The 25,401-nt window shown below is 44.5% G+C and overlaps 1 protein-coding gene across 1 annotated transcript in view; it reads right to left on the bottom strand.

Moving 5' to 3' along the window:
- Positions 1 to 25,401, bottom strand: part of MYO1A (myosin IA) — a 60,819-nt gene that overhangs the window by 18,820 nt on the left and 16,598 nt on the right. The window contains exons 4-13 of the mRNA XM_072134924.1: positions 23,778 to 23,872; positions 21,355 to 21,459; positions 20,931 to 20,977; positions 20,505 to 20,568; positions 6,511 to 6,609; positions 5,222 to 5,325; positions 4,586 to 4,733; positions 3,197 to 3,315; positions 2,859 to 2,945; positions 1,732 to 1,797 (exon numbers count right to left, since the gene is read on the bottom strand). Of these exons, the coding sequence (XP_071991025.1) occupies positions 1,732 to 1,797; positions 2,859 to 2,945; positions 3,197 to 3,315; positions 4,586 to 4,733; positions 5,222 to 5,325; positions 6,511 to 6,609; positions 20,505 to 20,568; positions 20,931 to 20,977; positions 21,355 to 21,459; positions 23,778 to 23,872 (934 nt within the window). The remainder of the gene's footprint in view (positions 1 to 1,731; positions 1,798 to 2,858; positions 2,946 to 3,196; positions 3,316 to 4,585; positions 4,734 to 5,221; positions 5,326 to 6,510; positions 6,610 to 20,504; positions 20,569 to 20,930; positions 20,978 to 21,354; positions 21,460 to 23,777; positions 23,873 to 25,401) is intronic.

Below are 25,401 nucleotides of genomic sequence, written 5' to 3'. Positions count from 1 at the left end.
TACATGGAGCTGCAGTCTCTTCATTTTAATCAGTGAGACATTTAATAGTCAGACCCAGTAGTAAAAACTCATATGTTAATGTTATAACCTTGGTTTTCAAAATGATTTATATACTGAGAATACCCCAATCCATCCCTGATCTAGACTTCTATGCTGTTGAAAGGTTTAGCCTTAGTACATGATATTTGTGGTACTTATTTTTTCCGACAGTGTATGGGCACCACATCTTCAATGGGGTCTGTTCCTGTTTCTCAAGGACTCCACATATTAGGAAAATGAGGAAACCTTCATGGATAATGGGTGTATACAGATGTAAATGTATAGGTTAGTACTGTAGCTTAGCTTAAGCACACAAATAAGGCTTAGTTGTCTCTTCTTCTTAATAAGTTGGAAAACTAGTTGTCAGACCCTAAACCCAGTGGTCAGATCCATATAAATATCCTTGGTTTTCCAAATCACTTATTTGCGGACATCACAAAAAAACTCATCTCTGCTTAGTGCTTATGTTTCTGGCACTCTGGATTTAGAGTTAAGCCACCATAACACACCATTTCCAGGATTCCCCAAGCATAGCAGACACAAATGTCGTTCACTAGTAACTTGCGTTCTAACCCTTCTCTCAAGTTGTTATGGTCCTGGGGGCCCTAACAAGCAAGTTGCTGACTGGCTCTTGTCTTCCCCTTAGACCTTCTTATTCCTGTGAGATGACATAGCAGAAGGCCTCAGGTCCCAGCAAGATGCTGCAAGGTGACTGGTTCTCACAGAATGATTGAGAAGGGGGAGCCAGGGGGTAAGGATACCGGTAGGGTATATGTTCATCTAAGATACCCTCTCACAATATCATCAATGCATCTAAATTATAGAAAAATAAACTGCGGCCCCCAACCTGCTCACATTACAATCTTAATATATAAGATGATTGTAATAATGTATACTGCATATCCTTTCATTGACTACAAAGGGACTGGGGGCCAACCTAGCTCACCGGTAGATCCACCTGTTCAACAGTCCAAGTCTGCAGCAACTAACATATGAATAAACCCTGTTGTGAGGAAACCATAGAGTATGTCCACAAGGGACATATTCATAGTGAGTAACTTCGGCAGACTTACAGGATGCTATTCTGTTAAAATGCATAGTCGATTATATTGTACCCAATATCATAGAATTGCTAATAAACTGAACTGCAATAGAGGTTCAGCAATATGTGAACTGAACTGCAATAGAGGTTTTAACTTTCAAACATAGTAAGGCTAAATTCATACGTACACGTCGTTGCCCAGGAGAGGGGTAGGGAGTTAGCGCTGCTCGCCCCCACCCCACTCCATAGAGAAACATGGTGCATGGCGCTGTATTACAGGGAAAGATAGGACATGTCCGCCCGTTGCCAGCCTATGGGGGACGTATAGACGATGTTATATGTCGGCCGTATATATGAGTCCCCCAACGGTCATGTGAATGAAGCCTAATAGAAATTGATCATGATTCCAGTTGGAATGTAGGGATTTTTTTTCAGTGGTTGCTATCAAACTAATACCCTTCTAAATTTCTATGAATTAAATTCAGCAGTGGAATAATTTTATGTGACTATACCCTAATGGGTAATAAAGTACAGATCTTGTTAATTAAAAGTATGGTTTTCCAAAAAAATAAATATTATAGTTACTTATTAATATATTAATTATTCATTAATGACCCAGCTCCATTACAGTAAAATGTAGCAAAATTTACCTCTAAAATCTCAAATCCATAAATATCCAGCACTCCCATCACCTTCTTTCCCTGGAACTCAGAGACCTGGCAGAAGAGATCAGATTAATGTAGCTAAAACTAGTCTAGCAAACTATGGCTTATACATTAATATTGACAAATTCAATAATATGCATTCAAGAAGTAGTAAAATACAAATGTAGCAATGACCTATTATATGACATCTTGCCCTTCCCAGCAGTCTCTTACAGTGGTGGGTCACTACCCCCTCCCCCCAGGGACAAAAAAAAACTTTCACGAATAGGAAGGTCCTTAAGGTCCGTAGTTTGTGAGTGTCCTGCAATGGAGTCCTGAATGCTGACCTATTCCCTTGTTCTGATTTTTGACTGATTGGGGGAGATTTATCACTACTTCTACACCAGTTTCTGGCATAGTAGCAGTGAAAAAATAGCAAATTCTTGTGCGAATACACCAACTCCACAACATGTGGGCGTGCAGGGAGGCATAGAGGGGCGCGGCGGCATCCTTTTGAAAAACCAGCGGACCTGGTGTTATTTTGCCCAGCAGCCACGTCGTCCGCTAGATACATCAAGAGGCTTAGGTGTTTCTGGCGCAACACTGGCAAAACTCTGTGAGCGCTATATAAATAAAGGAATTATTAATTAACAAGGGGCTGTGAGGCCGGTATGATATACTGGGACAGGGGCCATTAATTCAGGAGTATCCCAATGCAAAGCCTATTATAATGGGATGCCATCTCTCTGTCCATTACATGCAGTATTATAAATGAGGGTAAAATCATACTAAATAAATAGGAAAAATACTTGACTAAAAACTTATATAAAATATTGTTGTATTTTTGTATAAAATATCAATAGTTTTTTGCTGCATAGGGTGAAAGCATCACAAAGTATTTATGTGTAATATCCTTTATATCTGCATAAATGACTCTAACAATCAGTCAACAATAAAGGGTTAAAATGTCTTTAAACATCTAGAAACAGACCCAAAAGTCTAGAAGTAGGATGTAAATGAGCTAATGAAATGATCATTTACCAATATATCAATAATACAATATCCAAGTAAAATACTATGTATGTACTGTAATTGGAGGTGTCTCTTTTTGGTAGAAAAGCATTAGGACTAACCTTTATACTTTCATTAATCCTCTGCACCAGCCAGCTAAAGAGTCGGTCATACATATTCTTTGCCAAGGCATCTCTCGCATAAGCTCCCTGAAACAGTACAAGTAATATATCAAGGAAAAGGCAGAGACAACACAGCAGAATACAGTAATGCAACGTCATAAATAGAAATTTTAAGCTGCTCATAGACACTACAGAGAAGATGGTTAAGAAGAAAAGGGGATGTAAAGAGAAAACATTTGTAATACCCAATAGTTTGCCAAAAAACAAGGAAAAAGACACCCCAGCTCTATCTTTCTATCATCGCTCTAACCCTAGCAGGATATGGTACTTTTTTTTACCTGTGAAGCATTGAGTGTTGTCACTACTCGCTCTTGTTTTGCTTCTACAGTGCGGACACTGAATGCATTCTCCAACGTAGCAGCATCAAGACCAATTAATGAGCTGATCTCCTTTATTTCTGGTAGTAGAAATAATAGAGTAAAACAGGGAAGTAAGAAACTGCTTGAAGATTTTCGTAAAAAAAAATCCAATTTTTAACCTCCACCAGGCAGTATAATCTGTGAGCAGCACGTTGTATAGAATTGTAAAACTTTATTATTTCAGTCTGTTTCCAAGATATTCCTGGTTTAATCCAAATGCTAATGAGGCAGTTGGCAGTTGGTGTACCCAGGTTGTGACCTCAGCACCTGAAGAACTATTTTTATATAAGAGTCTTCTTCCAGTGTCATAAATAAAATGCAATACAAACCTAAATGCAATGAGTTATTATCATGTAAACCCATGCATTGATTTCTGTGGTATGAGATCAATCCGATCCCAGCCATATACAGAAACCTATTACTACTCCCTAGGATGTAACCCTAAATTTAAACCAGCCAAATAAGTGAAAGTCACACCCCAGCCTAAGCGCACTGCAAATTAAAAGTAGAGGTAGAGATTAGCCCCCCGACATGTTTCGCCAGTGACCTGGCTTCATCAGGGGTCGGGCTAATACTAATCGTCGGCGCTATCACGCCGGGTATATAACAGTCAAAACCCCTCCCATCAGGGAGTAATTTACCCAATGGATGGAGCTGCTGGTGACCACCGCCTACAGCCCCAATTAAACTGACATGTTCAGGGGGCGGGCGAAGCAGAAACATTAGCCAATGGTGAGCAAAGAAAGGTGGAGAGGCGTTGAGCAGCTGGTAATGATACTCACCAATCATAGTGGGCGCCGTGGCTACCGTCGAGTTGGTGTGCGCATGTCAGTCAGTCACATGTTAACTCGGTCACAGAGGTGTCTGCGCATGCCCAGGCACTTCGCTTTGAAAAGCGACTTTACAGACAAACCGATGTACGCATGTCCACCAAATTGGGTAAGTGTGCGGCAAGACGGTTTTTGTAATTATATTAAAAAAACCCTGCCTGACAATTGGTCCAAGCCTGCGCACTTTGTGCAGACGCTGAACTGGCCCCTGCCAGATACATCAGGAGGCCAGAGACTTGAGTGCCGAGTGCCGGAATATGATAAATGACCCCAATAAATGTATGCTGGAAAACACTGTGCATTTCTCTACAATAATTGACTCACTTTGAGGCAAATCAATGCTTTTATTGTAGATAAAAGTAACAATAAAAGTAATAATAACAATCCAAATACAGTATTTATACCTGAACTTATAATGCTGCAATGTTACATATTAACAGACATCTACAGATAACAGGTGAATCTTGTTTCATCTTACCCTTTAAATCTGGGATGTAGCAAGAGGCCATTCCATTGGCCTGAAACTGTCCTTTTATTTCAATATTACCCAGCTTCAGGACAACTGCAACAATTTGCAGGATTGAGGTCACCTCAGAATCTGAAAATCCAATAATTTTCATGGCTGACTGTAAAGAACATAAATACATTTAGCATCTGATCTCCCTTGTTTTATGCAAAGATAGCTAAATTATGCCAGAACAGAAAGAATATCATGATGCAGCAATTGGTGGAGGTATAGTTCTGCAGGCTTTGTAGCTTTATAGACCTTGAAGAACCCCCCAGTTGTCATTTTAATCCTTGCTATGTTCTTAGGCACAAGGTCATGTGAACCTGGCCTTAGATTCTGTCTACCATTGCTGTGCTTTATTAAAGAAGCAGTGAAACAGAAGTCATTCATGTTGAAAATGTATCATTATGGAGTCTCTGAGCCATATACTATGAATGAGGTATCAAAATATATATGGAGATATTCTGTATATTATGAGATTAAGTTCAAATGGTTCCGCAAGAAGGGAAGGAATTAGAAAGTGAAGCAGAATAACAGCAAATGGCTGAGAACTTGCTAATACTTGTGCACGTTTACCAAGTGTAGAAGAAGTCATAGAACTTGTACCTTTACAGTTTTGAAGTTCTCATTATCGTTCATGCCATTTAAGCTGCTTGCATCCTTGTTCAGATAGGCATACTTAGCACAATCGGGAGATAGCTTCAGTTGTCCTAAGCAAGTGAAAACACATTATGTCATATATTAGGTAATTTGTCAGGCTAACATATCTACAGTATATTCTCCAAAGAGAATCTGATTTGCAAAATGTGCAAAGCTTCCCTTATTGGATTTCAGTGCGATGTCCATTACATTACATCCAACAAGAAATAAATCTGTTTTTGGTTAAAAAGGGACATGTATAAGGGATGTGTAGGATAGACAATAGTGATGTGACACAGGAACAGAATGTAGCATGATGAGAGGGTCCTGTGTGGGTAGGTCTTAGTGTGGTCAAGGTCCATATAAAGAAACTGAACACTGAAAATATTTCAGCAGAAATTTGTATTGATAATGAGTTATATCTAGTAACCACCGTGGACCACAGAGTGGAGGTTAAGGTTAACAGAAGGAAAATGTGGAAAATTAGTTAATATCAAACACCAACATGTATTAACCCATTATCAAACAGGAGATCAGGTCAATATTTAGATGTATCATCATTCCATCAATCACTAAAGTATATACATTACATTATGTTAGCTATTTTGGTGGAATTGGTGGATTACAGTGTTGTGCATTAGACACCAATGTTCTTTTGGTTAATATCAGAAAGAAAAGACTAAATTTCAACATCTCTGTTAAACAGCATCTCTGAAAAATACACCCAGGTTCTGCATGAGACTTTAGAAGAACATTTTACAAGCCATCTTACTATATTACAATATTACAGCTCTATACACAGAGGCACCCACTGTCCTTAGTGGGAAACCCCATTTAAGGTCTCTTATTGTTATTTGTCTGCCAACTTTATCATTTTTCTTCAATCTCCCCATATATGGTTTTATGATGTTATCTGCTTTGTATAATTCATACTGTGACTAAAAATATTAAAGGACATCTACCAGCAGTTTACTGATGGTAAATGTGTCCTAATAAGAAGTTCCTCAGGACTTCTTTTATTAAAACTCTATATACAGCGATTGTGGAAATATAGAGTTATAAAAGTTATGCTTATTACCCTGGGGTGCTCAGGCTATGTCACCCAAGCGCCTCAGGGAGCCTCGTATTTTAATTTTTGAACTCCTCTGTTGCACTAGCCTTAGGGCATAGAGCAGGTGATGAGCGGGACCGCTAGCACAATGGTAGATGTCCCCTAAAAAATATAAATATATATAATAATGGGTGGACAGTCTCACCTAGCAGCTCAGCTCCTCCGCCAGCCAGCAATTGGTAGAATATATGGAAGTTCCTTTCTGCTTTGACATGTTTTACCACTCGTGACTTCTCCAGGAGATCTATACAGAAAAGAAAGGTGAACTGTGGTGTGACAGTATTTAATCCAATTTATCTAGATATGACTTCTTAATAACACACTAAAGGGAATTTATCAAGAATCTGGTATCCAACCGTCAAGTTTTGAGGACATTTTGGGCTTAGTTGTAAAAAATTTTTAGACAGCAGCCAGTCTACTTTTAGTGTGGTTCAAGTGTATGTATAACTGCAATATAAAAAAGCCATATAGACTGCCACAATCTAATCTAATTCCAGTAGGGGATTATTTACTTTTTACTTAAAATATGGCTCTTAAAATTTATATTAGGACATTTTTGAAATAATACTGATTAAGTACGGTAAAATAATGAACTGAAATTTGAGTAGGAAAATCCATGTCCTGCTTTGAAACAGGATGTGGCTGTGAGCTCTGGGATCCATCCTTCCTCTCAGTGTGTGTTCTTTTAGGCATTTTATGCTGCATCAATTGCCATAGCAATGAGACATTACATATATGTAAGAAAATGTCATCCCATTGAGCAGGAAGTTTAAGATTTCCTGCTGTTAACCATCCTAGAATAATAATATTTTTAATGGGAACAGGAAAACAACATTTTGTACATGCAGTAAGAGCAGAGATTGCATACAACTAATTACATGTTATACTCACTTTTTGGATATTGGGTTTTTTATTATTTTTCAGATTGGGTTTATTTTATTTGTTAGAATTAATTGAAATTTTGACCATAGCATAAAACAAAGCACAGATAAAAAGGAAATACAGGGGGATGCAGATAAATCGATATTGAATGTATAGATAAATAGATAAAATAAGGGAAAGTTCGGAGCAGCACAGCAACTTCGGTGGGTGCACAGACCGTGAGTCCCCAGGCCAGGGGACTAAAGTATAAGATCAGGAAAAGGCAGCACTCCGTAAATAGTGTCAAATAAAGTGGGTGTCTTTATTCCATAAGCGACGTTTCAGCTCCTTACATGCTTGATAAAGGCTTGTAAGGAGCTGAAACATCGCTTATGGAATAAAGACACCCACTTTATTTGACACTATTTACGGAGTGCTGCCTTTTCCTGATCTTAGATAAATAGATAGATAGATAGATATGGATGGATAGATAGATTCCGAGGCGCATTTGCCATGATGAAAATCTAGCCTCAGGCGGCAGATGCCCAAGGCCTGAGGCAAGCGGCAAAATGTGGGTGCTGTAAGGTGAGCGATTCATGTGACCTTTGCCCCCACATGAAAAATCAATCGTGTCTGTATCTTTATGATACATTCGCGGATTATGTACAGAGCAGCACATATCCTACTGTCTGTGGTGCTCTACTGCTCTGGAGGACTCCGGCAGCATGCAATGACGTCAAGCTGCCTGCGTCCCTTCACAGAGCACAAGGCAGCAGATTAGCCGGGAAGATGCAGAGGACGCGAGCGCCGGAGGGGATCATGATTTGAGTTGAGGTGAGTAATTGCTTTATTATTTTTATAAAAAGAGGGGCCGTATATATTGAAAAAAAGGGGCTGTATATAAAGAAAGAGGGGGCTGTATGTAATAGAAAAGAGGGCTGTATATAATAAAGTAAGATGGGCTGTAAATCATGCAAGGGGGCTACATATTATATAATAAGGGGGGCTGTATATCATAATATGAGGGCTGTATATTATATAATAAGGGGGCTGTATATTATAGAAAAAGGCTCTATGTATAATATAATAATGGGGGGCTATAAATCATATAATAAGGGGCTACACACTATATAATATGAGGGGCTGTAAATTATATAATATGGGATGTGAGCTGGACATTATATAACCTGGGGGTTGGCTTTTAACCATAATTTAACTACATATTATATAATTAAGGTGGGCTGTATATAATGTAACTTGAGGGTAAAGCATTATGTCAATATGGGAGGGGGCTCTATATACCATATATACTCGAGTATAAGCCGAATTTTTCTGCTGAAAATTCCCCACTCGGCTTATATCCGAGTATATAAAAAAAAATAAACTCCGTACTCACCATTTCGACAGCCAAGGCAGCTCCTCTTCCATCTTCATGTTCGCGGCTGGTCCTGGCCGGCGCACAACTGTGATGTCAGCCGCTGTTGACGTCACAGAGTGCGCTGGCCGGGCCGTGCGCACGGAGATGTGGTGGACCCTGCAGCCAGCAGGAAGAAAGAAGAGGTTCTGCCCAGGGAGCTGTGGCAGACCTGCTGCAAACACGAAGATGGAAGAGGAGCTGCCCGGGCCATCGGAATGGTGAGTACTGACTTTATTTCTTTGGGGGCTGGTAGTCTATATACTAAAGGGGCAGGCAGGCTATATACTGCTGGGGATGGCTAGCTATATACTACAGGGGGCTGGCAGGCTATATACTACAGGGGGCTGCGGGCTATATACTACAGGAGGCTGGCTCAGGGCCGGCTCCAGGTTTCAGTAGACCCCTGGGCGACAGAGCCTCAGCGGGCCCCTTTGCAGAGAACTCACGTGCCTGCATTAAAAATTCAAAAACTAAAAAACTGTCTCCTGTTCCCTGAAATATTCCCCAGTGTCACGGTCAGGGCAGTTTTGAGGTAATTTAACCAACAGAGCGAACCTAAAAATGTGTGCCCCTCCACTCTGCCAAGTAATAAAACTGAAACTTCAACTCAGCTTCTGCGGAACCTCATAATACACACCAGAGCTGCTGCGGAACCTCATAATACACACCAGAACTGCTGCGGAACCTCATAATACACACCTGAGCTGCTGCGGAACCTCATAATACACACCTGAGCTGCTGCGGAACCTCCTAATACACACCTGAGCTGCTGCGGAACCTCCTAATACACACCTGAGCTGCTGCGGAACCTCCAAATACACACCAGAGCTGCTGCGGAACCTCATAATAAACACCTGAGCTGCTGCGGAACCTCATAATACACATCACTGCTTACACTGAACCCTCTCTGCTTCTCATGTACATTTGAGATGATTAATATCATTCACACATCCACACATGCAGCAAGACATATATACAGGCAGATAGATACATGCATACAGCTATAGAGACATGCATAAAGATAGATAAGCATGGAGGCAAACACACACACACACTGACAGTCAGATACAGATACACATGCAGGCAAAGACATACACTCACTATATACACATCCATACATGTCACATACCATCACACACGCTGTGGTGTCTGCAGCAGCCCTGGTGTCACACAGAGGAGTCTTCAGGCATCTCCTCCTCCTCCACCTCTTCGTCCCGATCTCTGAGCTGCCGGAGTTCAGCTGTACTGCAGCTCCGTGTGAAGAGGTGATAGGGGGGGAGGTTAACCCATAATGTGCTGCACCACACAGGCAGCTCAGTAGCCTCTACCTGTGCTGTGTCTGTCCGAGTGGGGGAGGAACAGTGCAGGGCACAGCTCCTCATCACAGGAAGTGAAGATGTGCACAGCGTGTGTGGGCCGCCGGCAGCTCTCTGGGCCCTGGCACTTGCCCTGGTATGCCAGGTGCTGGAGCCGGGCCTGGGCTGGCTGTATACTACAGGGGGCTGGCAGGCTATATACTACAGGGGGCTGGAAGGCTATATACTACAGGGGGCTGGAAGGCTATATACCACAAGGGGCTGGCTGGCTATATATTACAGGGGGCTGGCTATATTCTATGGGGGCTGGCAAGCTATATACAACAGAGGGCTAGCAGGCCATACATTACTGGGGGCTGGCTGTATACTACAGTGGCTGGCGCGCTATATACTGGAGAGGCTGTGACCAATGCATTTCCCACCCTCGGCTTATACTGTTTTTTTGTGTTAGAATTAGGGGTCTTGGCTTGGTAATGGTAATATAAATATAGAAGGGTTTATTTAAAAGGGAGCACTGTTAGGAGCACTGTTATTTAGGTGACTTTATACTGTAAGTGACTTTGGTATTTTATTGGTGCAGTGCGGAGATGTGGGGCCGGGAGCTGAAGACATCTGGGAGCAAATTCAACAGTCATGGGTGGGAGAAGACATAATTATGTCCTCTTCCTGATGGAGCAGATCGTGATCGTCATCTGTGAGGCACTAACGTCTGTGTCACTGACTGGCTACAGGCTTTTAGAATTTGTGGTGTCACAGAGGGTCAGTTACTTATTTTAAGTAATGTTGTCAGCAATTTTTTTATGAGGTTGTAAATGCTTTTTAAAAATTTGGAAATTCAGTGGGGCGTCATTTAAATTTTTGCCTCTGGCAGAAAATACCCTAGAATCGGATAGATAGATAGATAGATAGGAGTGCAGCACTCCAGTATATTGAAAGTTAATTGAGTATATAGTATATTGAGCCTTTAAAAAGGCTCATGTTGAGCCGAAACTTCGATTTCAGGTATTTTGCTATGGAATAAAGAGGACCACCAATCGCTTTGAACTTTCAACATACTGGAAAGTGCTGCTCTGTTTCTTTAAACATACTTATTGCAGGATCTGAGGTCTGGTCCTGTTGGGCGTGCACCTGCTACATACTACCTCTGTGTGCTGTTGGGATTTCCTTTTGTAGAGAGATAGATAGATGGCAATGCTAACTTGCATTTGGTCCTGCCAATAAAGCTTCTCTAAATTGAATTGAATATGCAACACCCTCGCCGATGCAATGGCGAGGTAGTGCTTGCGAATACGTCCCACCTGTAGGTAACACCACATTACACTACATGGTCCTTATAGGATCAAGGGGAAATTGCAGTGGTTAATCCTGCCTGGCAAGGCAGATGTTAATGTATGATGTAATTATGTCAACCAATGTCTGTGTTACATCCTGTGCTCTGTAGCTGAGATGTGATTGGAGGAGCAGCCACCACCTGACCAAAGGGAGGTAATAAAACCTCTGGCCCAGAATGTTCTGGAGTTCTTTCAGCAAGGATTCTAGTTGAGAGAGATCTTGTAGACTTAGTGAGTGAGTGTGTGCGTATCTCAGTCTGGCCCATACCAGAGCAGGAAGAGCCTAGCCCCTGCCTCTGAAGAGTGGAGCTATTAGACTAGAGTAGTGTAGTGAGGAAAGGGGTATCATCTTACCTTTGAAGGTGATGCCTGAAGCTCTACAGGACAAGCTGAAGCTTCCTATAAGGACACAGCTGCCACCCAGCCTGCCCTCTACCATCCAGGCTGGTGAACTATCTCCTGAGGCTCCCTCCAACTCACATCTCGGCACTCCATCTACCTGTTAAAGGCACGTTTTCTGCAGTTCCTGCCGGTTGCAATAAACTGTAAGTTGTTTGCTTCAACTTCTGCCTCCGTCTGGTCCCTGCTAATACGGCTGCCTTCATCACCGGCACCCTGTCCATCACCCAGAGACTCACACTCGGGACATTAAGGGGTTGCCCCAGGGAGATCCGCTATAGCAGCCGCTCCCTCATCTTCTCTTGCCAACACCACCCTGCTGGAGACCTGCCAGGCTGTAGGACAGCCCTCCGGTTCCCCCGTACCAAGCACCGTGACAATAGCGTGCTTAGGCCGCAACCGCCAGCCACTCCGGTACCGCGGGCCCCGGCTGACTCCAGGCCTCACCTTTAAGGCTAGGCCCCGGTGGGGGATGTTGCAAGTGGCGTCACGAATCACAGGATATTTACTTCTGTGCCTTATCCTGGCACTAAAGACTGTACTTTATTAAGAAAAAGACTGTGCTGCCTAACCCTGCTGCCATCCGGGTTTAGGCCCAAGTATTTGTGTGTTTCTACATTGAACTTTATACTGCTGCCACGTGCTGTCGAGCATGCTCCAGCACTCAAGAGGTTAATTCCTGCAAGAACTGTTTCAGCTCTGCTACATCCGGCGCTGCTGCGCCTGAAGCATTTACCTCAGAGGCGTGTGGCGCAGCAAGTATTTCCAGCCCGCCAAATCCTTACTGGCGGGAACTCCAGAGGCGTCACTAGGCTCCGCCCCCTGCGCGAGTGGCGCGAACTACCGTGGAGGAGGAGCTGGAGCGAGTGCGGCCGGCAACAAAGAGGGTTAATCGGCCATCTTGGATTTCGGCGCAGGCCGCGCCTGAAGCCTGCCAACAGTGTGCGCCTCATCCGGAGCTCCGGCGCACGTGTCCTGCGACTGGAGAACACCGCTGAGCATCACCGAGCCCTGCTGCCTGCCGGACATCGGGAACGGAGACCTTCGTGCACCGGAGCTGTCCTGTCACCGCGGCTGATCCTGAGTGAGTACCGCTGGGGAAGTTAAAGGGGGGTAGAGATTGTTTCCGACGCTAGGTTATTGGCTCACCTCCCAGGGAATAGTGACTGTGTCTTAAAGTGCCCACGTCCCATTCTAGCCATTGCCCATAGCAACGGACATTGTGTAACCCTACAGACTTCCCTCAGCTAGGCCAGTCATGTCCGCCCAGGACGAAGATACGGGACTGGCGCAAGTCCCGTCCTCTGGTCCCTCCTCAGGGTACCGGAGCATGTTAAGTCCTCCAGAGAGTCCCTTCAGCCCTGCTACAGCTAGTGTCCCTGGGACTCCCACCATGATGCCTCTGACTATGCCCTACTATCCGGGGGCCCCCTGGTTACCCCACTACGAGGGAGAATCACACACTCTCTCTGAATTCAGAGACAAATTGTTAGCCACCTTCGCCCTGTGTCCGTTTACAGAGGAACAGAAAGTGGGCATCCTCATCGGGCAGTTGAAAGGACCCGCTCTCCGGGAAGTCAAGTCTTGGCCCCGAGAACAGTGTCAGAATGTGGTCCAGATTCTTGATAGGCTACGTAACACCTTTGACAAGTGTACTGTCTCCGAGTTGAAGCAGAAATTCTTCGGGAAAAGACAGAAGCCCCAAGAGTCCCTCCGAGACTTTGCTCTCTCCCTACAGGAGACATGGAAGGCCATCACCTGCCTTGAGCCCAAAGACGCTGAAACCTCTGATCAAACCTTAAGGGAACAATTTATTAATGGACTTGTTGATAGAAATCAAAGGTGTCAACTAAAGATCATCTCTTCTCAACATGCCCAGGCCTCCTTCCTTGAGTTTAAGGAAATTGCCATTGACATATTAGGGGACCGACCGCCTACTGGACCGCAGAAAGAGCCTGAATCCGTGGAAATGGAGGAATCTGCTCTAGCTTGCTATCCAATGCAGTCGACATCACCTACTCCTGCGGCTACGGAAGTTGCTGACTTAGCAGGACAGGTCTCTAATCTGGCGGACACCCTGCATCAAATCCTCGATCGGTTGACCCAGTTGGAAGTAACTGTCTCCGCTAGGAGGAGGAAACCTCCAGAGAACCCGGTACGGTCAGCTACTCCTCGTGAATCTCCGACTAAACAGCGCCCAAAAGAAGCGAAGTCGTTAAGCACCTGGAGTCAGAAGAAACCCCGTCAGCGGTGCAGCTACTGCCATAAATATGGGCATGAAGAGAATGATTGCCGTCAGTTAAACGACAAACCCTTGGAGCTAAGGGACGACCTCCAAGGGAAGAACTTGTAAGTCCCCGAGATGCCAACTGGATGCCCAGGTTCGTGGGGACTCGCCCCATGGTTCATGTAACCATCAATGGAGTTACCCTACCGGCCTTAATTGATACCGGATCTCAAGTGACCACCCTCCGGAGTGCTGCCTTCGAGAAGTGCCGAGGAAAAGCATCCTTAATCCAGCCTCCCAAGGCTTACTTGAACATTATTGCTACGAACGGAAAACCCGTACCCATCCGCGGCTACTGGGAGCCCACGCTAACCATTGGAGACACTGAGTTAACCAGACAGGGCGTAGTGGTGACACGTGTGCCCGAAAACGGTAACTTCTCCCTGGTACTGGGTACCAATGTCCTCCGCAACTGCTACCCTGAAGTGCTGCAGGCTCTCCACGACTCCCTGCCAACAGTGCCCAACGGTTCCCGGAAGGTAATTCAGGAGACTATGCAGGTTCTAGCGGCGCAACAGAAGTTCGCTGGCCCTAATGGGGAAATCTGCAGAGCCCGGATCAAGGATCCCCAACCTGTCCGCCTTCAACCTGGGACTGAGACGTTAGTATGGTGTCGAGCCTGCATGGGCGTTCAAGGTCAAGACTACCAGGCGATAGTAGAACCTCTACCAGCTGATGAAGACCTGCCCATTCTAGCCGCCAGGAGCCTAGTCACTGTGTCCCGAGGACAAGTACCCATTCGACTACTAAATGTGGGAGACTCCCCAGTGGATCTGAGAAAGTACCAAGCCGTAGCCACTCTCTTCAGCGTGCATCCTGAAGACTTGGTGGAAACCGCTCTGTCTGCCTCCCAACAGTTGGAAGTGAAGCAAAGTGCTGAAGGTGAGCCTGCCGAGCAATCCTGGTGGCTTGAGCTCAATATTGGAGACGACGATTTTACTCCTGCAGACCAAGTACAAGGTGTCCTGGATGTCGTTATGAAGCACCACCAGGCCTTCAGCAAACACCCACTGGATTTTGGGCAGACTACTCTGATCCAACACACCATCCCTACTGGCTCTCATCCTCCTATCAAGGAACGATATCGGCCCATACCTCCAGCCCGTTACCAAGAGGTGAAGAAGCTGGTACAAGAGATGAAGACAGCCAACGTTATCCGGGAGAGTCGCAGCCCATGGGCTGCCCCGCTGGTCCTTGTGAAGAAGAAGGATGGAACCCTTCGATTCTGTGTTGACTATAGGAAAATCAACAATATCACCCACAAGGACGCCTATCCTCTGCCTCGAATCGAGGAATCCCTCGCAGCCCTAGGGTCAGCTGCCTACTTCTCTACCCTGGACCTGACCAGTGGCTACTGGCAAGTGGCCATGGCGCCGGAAGACAGAGAGAAGACGGCTTTCACCACCCCAATGGGCCTGTTCGAGTTCAACAACATGCCGTTCGGGCTATGCAACGCCCCAGGCACATTTCAACGGCTGATGGAGAGATGTTTGGGTCATCGCAACTTCGAGACCGTCCTGCTATATTTGGACGACATCATCATCTACTCCAAGACTTATGAAGACCACCTCCACCACCTGGCTGAAGTCTTCCAAATCCTGACCCAACATGGGTTGAAGGTCAAGCCATCCAAGTGCCACCTGCTACAACCTAGTGTCAAGTACTTGGGACATGTGGTGAGCGCTCATGGAATTGAGCCAGATCCAGAGAAGATTGCAGCTGTCTACGACTGGCCTACCCCATCAACCGTACGGGACATCAAAAGCTTCCTGGGATTTGCCAGTTATTACAGGCGTTTCATCCCGAAGTTTGCCCAGCTGGCGGCTCCCCTGCAAGAGCTTCTAAGGGGCCTGCCAAAAGAGAGCCAACGTTCCCGAGTAGCCATTGAGTGGACGGCCGAACGAGAAGCTGCCTTCCAGATGCTCAAGCAACGGTTGACTGAGCCCCCGGTGTTGGGATATCCAGACTATAGTCTGCCTTTCACCCTATACACTGATGCCAGCAAGCAAGGTCTAGGGGCGGTATTATCCCAGCTCCAAAACGGAACTGAAAGGGTCATAGCCTACGCCAGCCGTTCCCTCCGAGAACCGGAGCAAAACGACCAGAACTATAGTTCCTTCAAGTTGGAGTTTCTGGCGTTAGTCTGGGCTGTGACCGAAAAGTTCAAGGACTACCTAGCTGCATCATCTTTCACTGTCTTCACAGACAATAATCCTTTGGCGCATCTGAACACCGCACGTCTTGGAGCACTGGAACAACGGTGGGCCTCCAGACTTGCCAATTTCAGCTTTACCATCAAGTACCGGGCTGGTAAGACCAATGACAACGCCGACGCTCTGTCCCGTCTCCCTGACCAGTGGGAGGGACCCTCCACGGATGCTCAGTGGGAAGATGTCGAGATGCCAGCGTTCTATGCCCGGTTTGTGCGTCAAGATGCCCAGAGAGTTTACTCCCTACCGACAGAGGCAGCGCCAGCTACTCCTCAAGAAGAGTCAGAGCCCCCTGCGGAAAAGGACCTCTGGATGAGTCTTCAGGCTGATAGCCGTGCCATAGGAGAAGTAATGGACTATCTCTCTAGTGGGCGAGTGCCTGAAAGAATCCGGCGCAGAAGAGCTGATGGAGAACTGTCTCAATTGTGGCGCCAGAGAAAGACTCTGAGCATGCACCAGGGGCTGCTAAAGAGAAGACTTCTGGACCCTATCACTTATGACCGGCTATACCAGATTGTGATTCCCAGGAGGGACGCCAAGATAGTACTGGAAATGTACCATGACCAGTCCGGACACTTTGGCGCTCAGAAGACTGAAGCCACCCTCCGAAGGCGATTCTTCTGGGTCAACATGAAGTCTGACATTGAAGCCTGGTGTCGAGAATGCCCAGCCTGCGCCATCGCTCGAGGAGAGCGACACAATCAAAGGGCCCCTCTCCGTCCCATTGTGAGCCAACGGCCCTTGGAGATCCTGGCATTGGACCACGTGAAGTTGGAGCCCAGCAGATCCGGTCACAGTTATGCCCTTACGATCATCGACCACTATACCAAATTTGTGGTTGCAGTACCTGTCAGAGATCTGTCTGCAAGGACCACCGCAGCGGCCCTGTGGAAGAGCTTCATCCTCCCCTATGGCTGTCCGGACCAGATCCTTACAGACCAAGGAACAGCATTTGAGTCCCAAGTCTTCCAGGAGCTGTGCACCCTATATGGCTGCAAGAAGCTGAGGACCACAGCCTATCATCCCCAAGGCAACGGGCTGTGTGAAAAGATGAACCAGACTCTAATCAATATGCTGAGGACTCTGACCCCTGCAAAAAGGGCTGACTGGCCAAAGCTGTTGCCCGAATTGGTGTACCTGTACAACAATACCAATCATTGCTCCACAGGGTACACCCCGTACTATCTGATGTTCGGGAGACACGGACATCTCCCTGCGGATATGACCTGGGACATGGAGTCCCCTGATTCCCAGTCTTTACTCCCCCAGACTGACTGGGTTCACGAACACCAGAGGCGCCTGGCGGATGCCAGAGAAGTTGTGGATCTGCGGTTGGAAGAGGCCCGAGAGAAACAAAAAAGGGACTTTGATCGTAATGCCTGTGCTGAGCCTTTTGCCCCAGGAGATCGAGTGTGGCTGCGCAACAACCATCCTACCAGTAAGCTAGATGGGCGTTGGGAGCGTGAGCCATACCTAGTTAGGGACAGTCTCTCCCCTGAAGTCTACGAGATTTCAAGAGGAGACCGTCCATCACTCCGGGTACATAGGAACCGGCTGAAGAGATGTCTTCGTCCTTTTGCCCCTATGTCTACACCTCTCACTTCGACCCCCGACTTACAGACCTCCTTGTGTTCGCCTACCCCCAGTTTCTTGGAACTTGTGACTGTGCCTCAATTCTGTTTTGTTTCCACTCCAGTAAGAGGTACCCCAGAGAGACCATCATCCCCACCGCAGTCTCCAATACTGCTGCCTGTGGAGGATGATCCGGCTCCAGTGTCTGCAACCCCTGAAGCATCAGAGGCAGCTGAGACTTCGACTCCAGCGCCTGAATCAGAGGACGACGATGAGGAGATTGTTATCTTCTCCAGGCCGGAACTTCGAAGGTCTCAAAGGGAGACAAAAGGTAAAGCTCCTGCGTACCTGCAGGAGTACCAGCTGGTGACACGCAGAAGCAGGAGGCAGGTACGTTTTTCTGACACCGAAGTACTTACCACCGAGGAAGATGCAGAGTAACCCCTGAAGGGCTGTAGCCCACTTCAGGTACTGTACATATTGTATATTTCTGTCCTTACCCCAAAGAGCCAGAGACTTTCCTGAGACTCTTACCCTTATTTATCTCAGTCAAGAGACATACCTTGAACTGATTATTGTCTTGTGCTATGATAGCACCCTTCCTCTGCCACAGCAGAGATTTCTTCAAAGGACTCTGTCCCTCTCCAAAAAGAGGAGACCCTTTGCTTCTTCATTGCACTTTTCCCCCACATCAAGGGCTGTACCCAGAAGATGGACTTTGTCAGTAGAGACCTTCTGAGAGACTTTTGCCAGATACTACAAGGGAAAAGTGGCCATTGACTACTATTTTGCACTTAATGCCTTCCTTTTAGGTACGGACATTCTGTTTGCACTTTTTATGCCTTTCCTTTGCAGGAAAAGAGACATTTACTACCGTGCTACCCTGAGTAGCCTATCCACCTCTGTAACGTTTGTAACGTTCAAGATGTGTACCCATTGGGCTCCTAAGCCAATGTGAATTAACCTGTTTGCACACTGTCATATATGCCAGTAGTCTGCATTAACCCTTTCATAGGCTTTTCAGGTTGTAGTGTGGCTGTGTCGGACCGTCTTTTTGTAAAACACTGACCGCTACCTGATCCCTCAAACTGAGGTTTGCACATGGGGGTAGTCCGTAAACTGCGGGTCCTTCGGGGACCGGGGGTGTTACAGAGTTAGCACCTGGATGCCACTCATACATGGGTAAGGATGCCAGTCAGAAGGTACTTGTGTCGCATATGCTAACGCAATGCAGATAGACACCTTATATAATTGCCGCCAGGGAAGAAGTGTTGATACAACAAATATACAGGCCTTGGTGCAAGGAGTGGATTACAGGACATGACACCACACCTTTCCTACTGTACAGTTCGGTTTAATGGCGTCAGCGACCAACTGTCATACAGCTACATATATTTTTGTCTTAGTCCGACACCAACCCAGGTGCCTGTCTCCAGGACCATGGGCGGTTTGTCCCTACACCTCACATAGCCTGCACTTCCCAGAAGTGCCTTAGCCCCCTCTGTGCCCCAAAACAACTGTAGTCGAGCCGAGGGCGGCTCTTTCAATTGCCCCCGGGGTATGCAACACCCTCGCCGATGCAATGGCGAGGTAGTGCTTGCGAATACGTCCCACCTGTAGGTAACACCACATTACACTACATGGTCCTTATAGGATCAAGGGGAAATTGCAGTGGTTAATCCTGCCTGGCAAGGCAGATGTTAATGTATGATGTAATTATGTCAACCAATGTCTGTGTTACATCCTGTGCTCTGTAGCTGAGATGTGATTGGAGGAGCAGCCACCACCTGACCAAAGGGAGGTAATAAAACCTCTGGCCCAGAATGTTCTGGAGTTCTTTCAGCAAGGATTCTAGTTGAGAGAGATCTTGTAGACTTAGTGAGTGAGTGTGTGCGTATCTCAGTCTGGCCCATACCAGAGCAGGAAGAGCCTAGCCCCTGCCTCTGAAGAGTGGAGCTATTAGACTAGAGTAGTGTAGTGAGGAAAGGGGTATCATCTTACCTTTGAAGGTGATGCCTGAAGCTCTACAGGACAAGCTGAAGCTTCCTATAAGGACACAGCTGCCACCCAGCCTGCCCTCTACCATCCAGGCTGGTGAACTATCTCCTGAGGCTCCCTCCAACTCACATCTCGGCACTCCATCTACCTGTTAAAGGCACGTTTTCTGCAGTTCCTGCCGGTTGCAATAAACTGTAAGTTGTTTGCTTCAACTTCTGCCTCCGTCTGGTCCCTGCTAATACGGCTGCCTTCATCACCGGCACCCTGTCCATCACCCAGAGACTCACACTCGGGACATTAAGGGGTTGCCCCAGGGAGATCCGCTATAGCAGCCGCTCCCTCATCTTCTCTTGCCAACACCACCCTGCTGGAGACCTGCCAGGCTGTAGGACAGCCCTCCGGTTCCCCCGTACCAAGCACCGTGACAATAGCGTGCTTAGGCCGCAACCGCCAGCCACTCCGGTACCGCGGGCCCCGGCTGACTCCAGGCCTCACCTTTAAGGCTAGGCCCCGGTGGGGGATGTTGCAAATATATATGGAATAAATGGCTAGATAGATAGATAGATAGATAGATAGATAGATAGATAGGTAATAAGTCCAGAGTTACACCATCTATGGTAAGAGTATGGGAATTGCCCAAGGGCCTGGAACCAAAATGTAGCACAATGGAAAGAACATAAATTTTTTAAAGCACTTGCTGCATCATTTTCTTATATAGATGGATAGGGTAGATACAGCAGATACTTACAATTACTGATAACACCTCCCACTGGATCACCTTTAAAATCAAATTCAATATCCATATATTTCCCCTGTAAAGATGGACAAAGTAAGTCAGGTTGTGCTTTGTTTTACCGTCTTCTAGAAAAAAAGTATGTATGTTAATAACAATGTCATGTTATGTTCCTTGCTTTGGTTATCCTCCCTCCATGTCCACTTCTTCTACAAGCAACTTTCATTTCAATCTTTTATCACATACTCATCTCACTTTAATCTGAACACTAGCACATTCATCTGTGATCTGTCCATATAAAAAGTCCGACCAATAATCTGGAGTATTTTACAAGGATAGAAAGCCATTAGTTGGTCTGAAAATATCTGCTTATTTCTAGAAATATTTTTACCCTCATCATCAGGCAATTAATATTTCTCATATTCTAAAGGAAGAACTTACAAATCTGGAAGAGTTGTCATTTCGAATGGTCTTGGCATTTCCAAAAGCTAAAGAAAAGAAAAAAACCCTCATCATGTCTGTACCTTTCACTGGAATAAATGACCTGCAAGCAATGTAGCCACAAAGATATAAACATACAATATAAGAGCCCCCTGGGGTACAGCGTTCCGAATATCTACACAAGCTTAATGGAAACAATGTGCTTAATAAGGATCTAATAGGCAGCACAGTGCACTGATATGGATAATAGTATATATAGTCTATGCTAGGAAGGATTAAAAGGAACATTTGATATGATGATATTCTTTTCATCATAAATTTCCATCACATCCACCTATTATTAGTGATCCATAAAATCTCCACAACACTAAATATAGGCCTGTGGCTGATAAAGATCAGTGTACATTTACTTTTCCCTACTCACCCTCCAGGACAGGATTGGACTGTAAGAGCTGCTCCTTTACTTGGTTGACTTCTGCTCCCTTCCCGCATACAGCAGCCACATATGACATCACCAGCTTACTGGCCTCTGAGAACAGCAGGAAAGAACAGTCAGCCATGTGTCTAAGAAATCAGGTCTAAAAGATTTGTACGGATGTAGCAGTGCTCATTGTGTCGATAGTCTCATTTGGCAGCATATATGGTAAGATATGTCATTTGGATGCAAATAAAAAAATTGTTATAAAAATTCAGAAATTCCTGTAGATGGGTAATCAAAAAAAATAGATGTATAGATTTTGTTAGCATATGCAAAAAAAATTATTTGTGCCATGTTGCCCAGCATTTAAATCAATGAAAGTTGAGAGACCTTTTATTGGCTAACTAAAAAGAATGACTACGACTTTCGAGACTATCGAGGTCTCTGATGCCTAATGAAAGACCTACGTAGTCTCGAACGCTTGTAATTAGCATAATCCTTTTTAGTCTGCCAATAAAAGGTATCAACAACTGAGGACTCAACTTTCTATTTAGCGAATGCATTCATTTTTCTTCTTTTTCTTTAACACACATTGGTGTCAGACAACTAGCGCATGGAAGACCAGTCCAAATGATTGGCATACCCAGCTCACAAGATGTCAGAATTTCTAAGAGGTTCATAATTGAAATCTGTGCCGGACTTGAAATTGTAACTATAACCTGGGCCAGATTTTTGGTGCACGTTGGCTCTGCTCTAGCTCACCTTCCTCTCCTTATTTTTTAATAATTGGCTTCTATGGTGCAAAAAAGTAATAAAAGTTGCACCAGTAATTTTAAGACTTTTAATTGCCCTTTATTTTAACCAAATTATTAAACAATAATTATTATTATTATTAAACAAAGGCGTGATACATGGGTCTACGTTATGGTTTAATAGAATATATTACAATTTGATATCTTCCCTGATTAAATAAACTTTATTTACCAGTAGACTTTAGGGTGGGGCTTCACAGCAATTTTGGTTTAATCTCTTGTTATGCATCAGATTAACTTGTATAAAAGATTGTAGTGTAAGTGGATATAGTCAATTTGCGGTCATGACCCTCAATCCCAAAAAACTCAATCAAAGTTATTTTAACTAATAGTTGCAGTTGTGGCAATTCGTTTACCTTACCTCTTGTCGCATGTACCTTAGAAACATTTTAAGAATTTGCCCATTTCTTACAATTAAAACCTCTAAAATCCTTTTTTTTTGCTCTGATTAATCTCACCTAGACTATTGTAACTCCCTGCTAATCGGTCTTCCACTCACTAAACTCTCTCCTCTACAATCTATTCTTTATGCAATAGCCAAGCTTGTCTTTCAGACCAAAATCTACACGGATGCCTCCAGTCTGTGCCAGTCGCTGCACTTGTTGCCGTCTCCTTCCAGATACAGTTTACAATAATAACCCTCATTCACAAAGCTCTGCACAGTGCTGCACCTTCCTATCTCTCTTCTCTCATTTCAGTCTGTTGTTAGATTATCCTCTACATTAATTTAACCTCTCACTCACGTCTCCGGGATTTTTCCAGAGGTGTACTAATTCTCTGGAATTTTCTGCCCTGGACTATCAGACTAATACCCAACCTCCAAAGGTTCAAACATGATCTTTAACCCCATTTCTTTAGCCAAGCCAATAACGCTTGTTCACTGCATGAACCTTTAACTATCTTTACTAACCCATCCTTTGTCCTCCTCTTGCCTGTTATCCGGCAAACACCAGATAGATACCAGGCTCCAAGCTTCTCTGCAGTCCCATTGACCTTGGACGTGGTATACAAGATGGTTTCTGATGTCTGGTTCCAGCAGCAGCACCTTTATGTATTATACTATATTATTTTGATCTATTCCCTTATAAAGAATGGCTGGACCATTATACAAGCTCTTATACCTCTTGTGTCAACCCCTTCATCCTCATAGACTGTAAGCTCTTGTGTCCTTCCTCATCCTCATAGACTGTAAGCTCTTGTGTCCCCCCTCATCCTCATAGACTGTAAGCTCTTGTGCCACCCTCTCATCCTCATAGACTGTAAGCTCTTGTGTCACCCTCCTCCCCCTCATAGACTGTAAACTCTTGTGAGCAGGGCCCTTACTCCTATTGTTCCATATGACTGTTTGTTCTGTGTAATGCAATATTATATTTGTATATGTCCCCTATGAATTGTAAAGCGCTACGGAATATGATGGCGCTATATAAATAAAGACTATTATTATTTATTATTACCTACTTTAGGCTGAAACAGCAATCCTTCATCACACAAACAAAATTGCTATGTAGCCATAACCTTACTTCTCCTTTTGTTATCGCTGACTTCCTGTTGAATTAGATAAGACTCCAGGCTTCACAGGGTAATACTAAGGAATGGTAACCACAGAGGTACATTTACCAGTTTTTCCAGCACCGCTCTCCCCAGTTATTAGGATACATTGGTCCCTGTCCCGATCCCGCAAAGACTGGTACGCACCATCTGCCACTGCATAGCTACAAAGTAAGGAATAGGTAAAATAACATCAGCACATTGCACTATTACCAGCATGGTAAAATAAAACAGTATCCCTAGTATTGATATCACTAAAGCAGAAGCACAGAGCAATATCAAAAGAATCCTAGATGTGGGTTCTCTTATATGTTGGTGACCACTGGTACCCCAAATATCAGCAGCTATCAAAAGCAACCGGTGTATCCACTCTGTTATATCATCATAGAACATGGTTTAGGTATTTGCTCCACAAAGATATCCATCTGTAGCATGGTCTGTTTTATCTCATTCAGCCTCATCAGCACAGACATAAAAAATTAAGAAAAAATATAAAACATTTTGATAAATGAAAACCTGTACAAATTACATTAATTTTATAGCAAAATCATATAGCTGTGGCTTCCCATCTAAGGATTGGGGAGATCAACGAAGCCATGCAGACATCACAATGCAATTATGTGCAGAGTATTATAGATTAACATGACTGTTATGAGCACTTAGTCTCTGCATGATGGCTGGTAATGGAAACTGTAATGCTCTCAGCTAGTAGCTGATGTATTGAAAGTTTACTAGAAGGCCTTATATAACCGGTGAAAATTCCTAAATCTAATAATATTGGAACTATAATATCATAGTGATATGAAGACTGCTTACAAAAAATAAGAATTTCAGATATATCTCAATCTAAAAACCCATTCCAATGGCTTCCCTTTACACCCTAAAATACAGTTCTTGCTTTGACATTTTTTTTATTTCTTATAATCTCTATCTATATTTTTAAGGACATTTCCACATGTTTGGTATCTGATAACTACTGTATATTCCACTAACCTCTCTGTACTTGTAAATTATTATTATACTCCTCCTAGAGCAGTGGTGGCGAACCTATGGCACGGGTGCCATAGGTGGCACTCGGAGCCCTCTCTTTGGGCACCCAGGCCATCACCCAGCACAAAGGTCACCATTCAGGTCTCAAGACCTAAATCAAAGAGGTGTGGGCAGAGCTTGATTATCATTGTAGCCCCTTCCCTGGACCCTTAATTCATCCTGTTTAGAGGACATAATAATAATAATACAAATTTCTCCTTCTTTCTCCTGTGTTGGTGTCCTCAGGGTGCCAATACGTTTGAAACCTGTTACTTTAAATTGGCATTTGGCCCTTTGTGAAAAATATGTGGTTTTCGCTTGTAGTTTTGGCACTTGGTCCCTAAAAGATTTGCCATCACTGTCCTAGAGCATAATGAATGTACAGCTAGAGATGAATTTTTCATTTAGAACTGTAGTCATTATAGATTAGAGGTTCAATGTGGTTAAATGTGCATTCTCACCATTTATTCATATACTAAAGACGTCATATTGGTATAAAATATAAATCAGCATCTTTAGGTGGTTCTGTATATGTTCTGTAAATGTTAACTAGTCTGCCAGAGACATAACCTGAAGCTTCTAGGCAACAATACAAAATCCATCCCTTGCGCCCCATTAATATTATTTTGTTAATAGAACTGGTGTTAATATTTGTAAAAAGTCA

The sequence above is a fragment of the Engystomops pustulosus genome, chromosome 2 (assembly GCF_040894005.1).
Source record: "Engystomops pustulosus chromosome 2, aEngPut4.maternal, whole genome shotgun sequence".
In the NCBI taxonomy this organism is placed as follows: Eukaryota; Metazoa; Chordata; class Amphibia; order Anura; family Leptodactylidae; genus Engystomops; species Engystomops pustulosus.
This window is presented reverse-complemented; position numbering and strand designations above follow the sequence as displayed.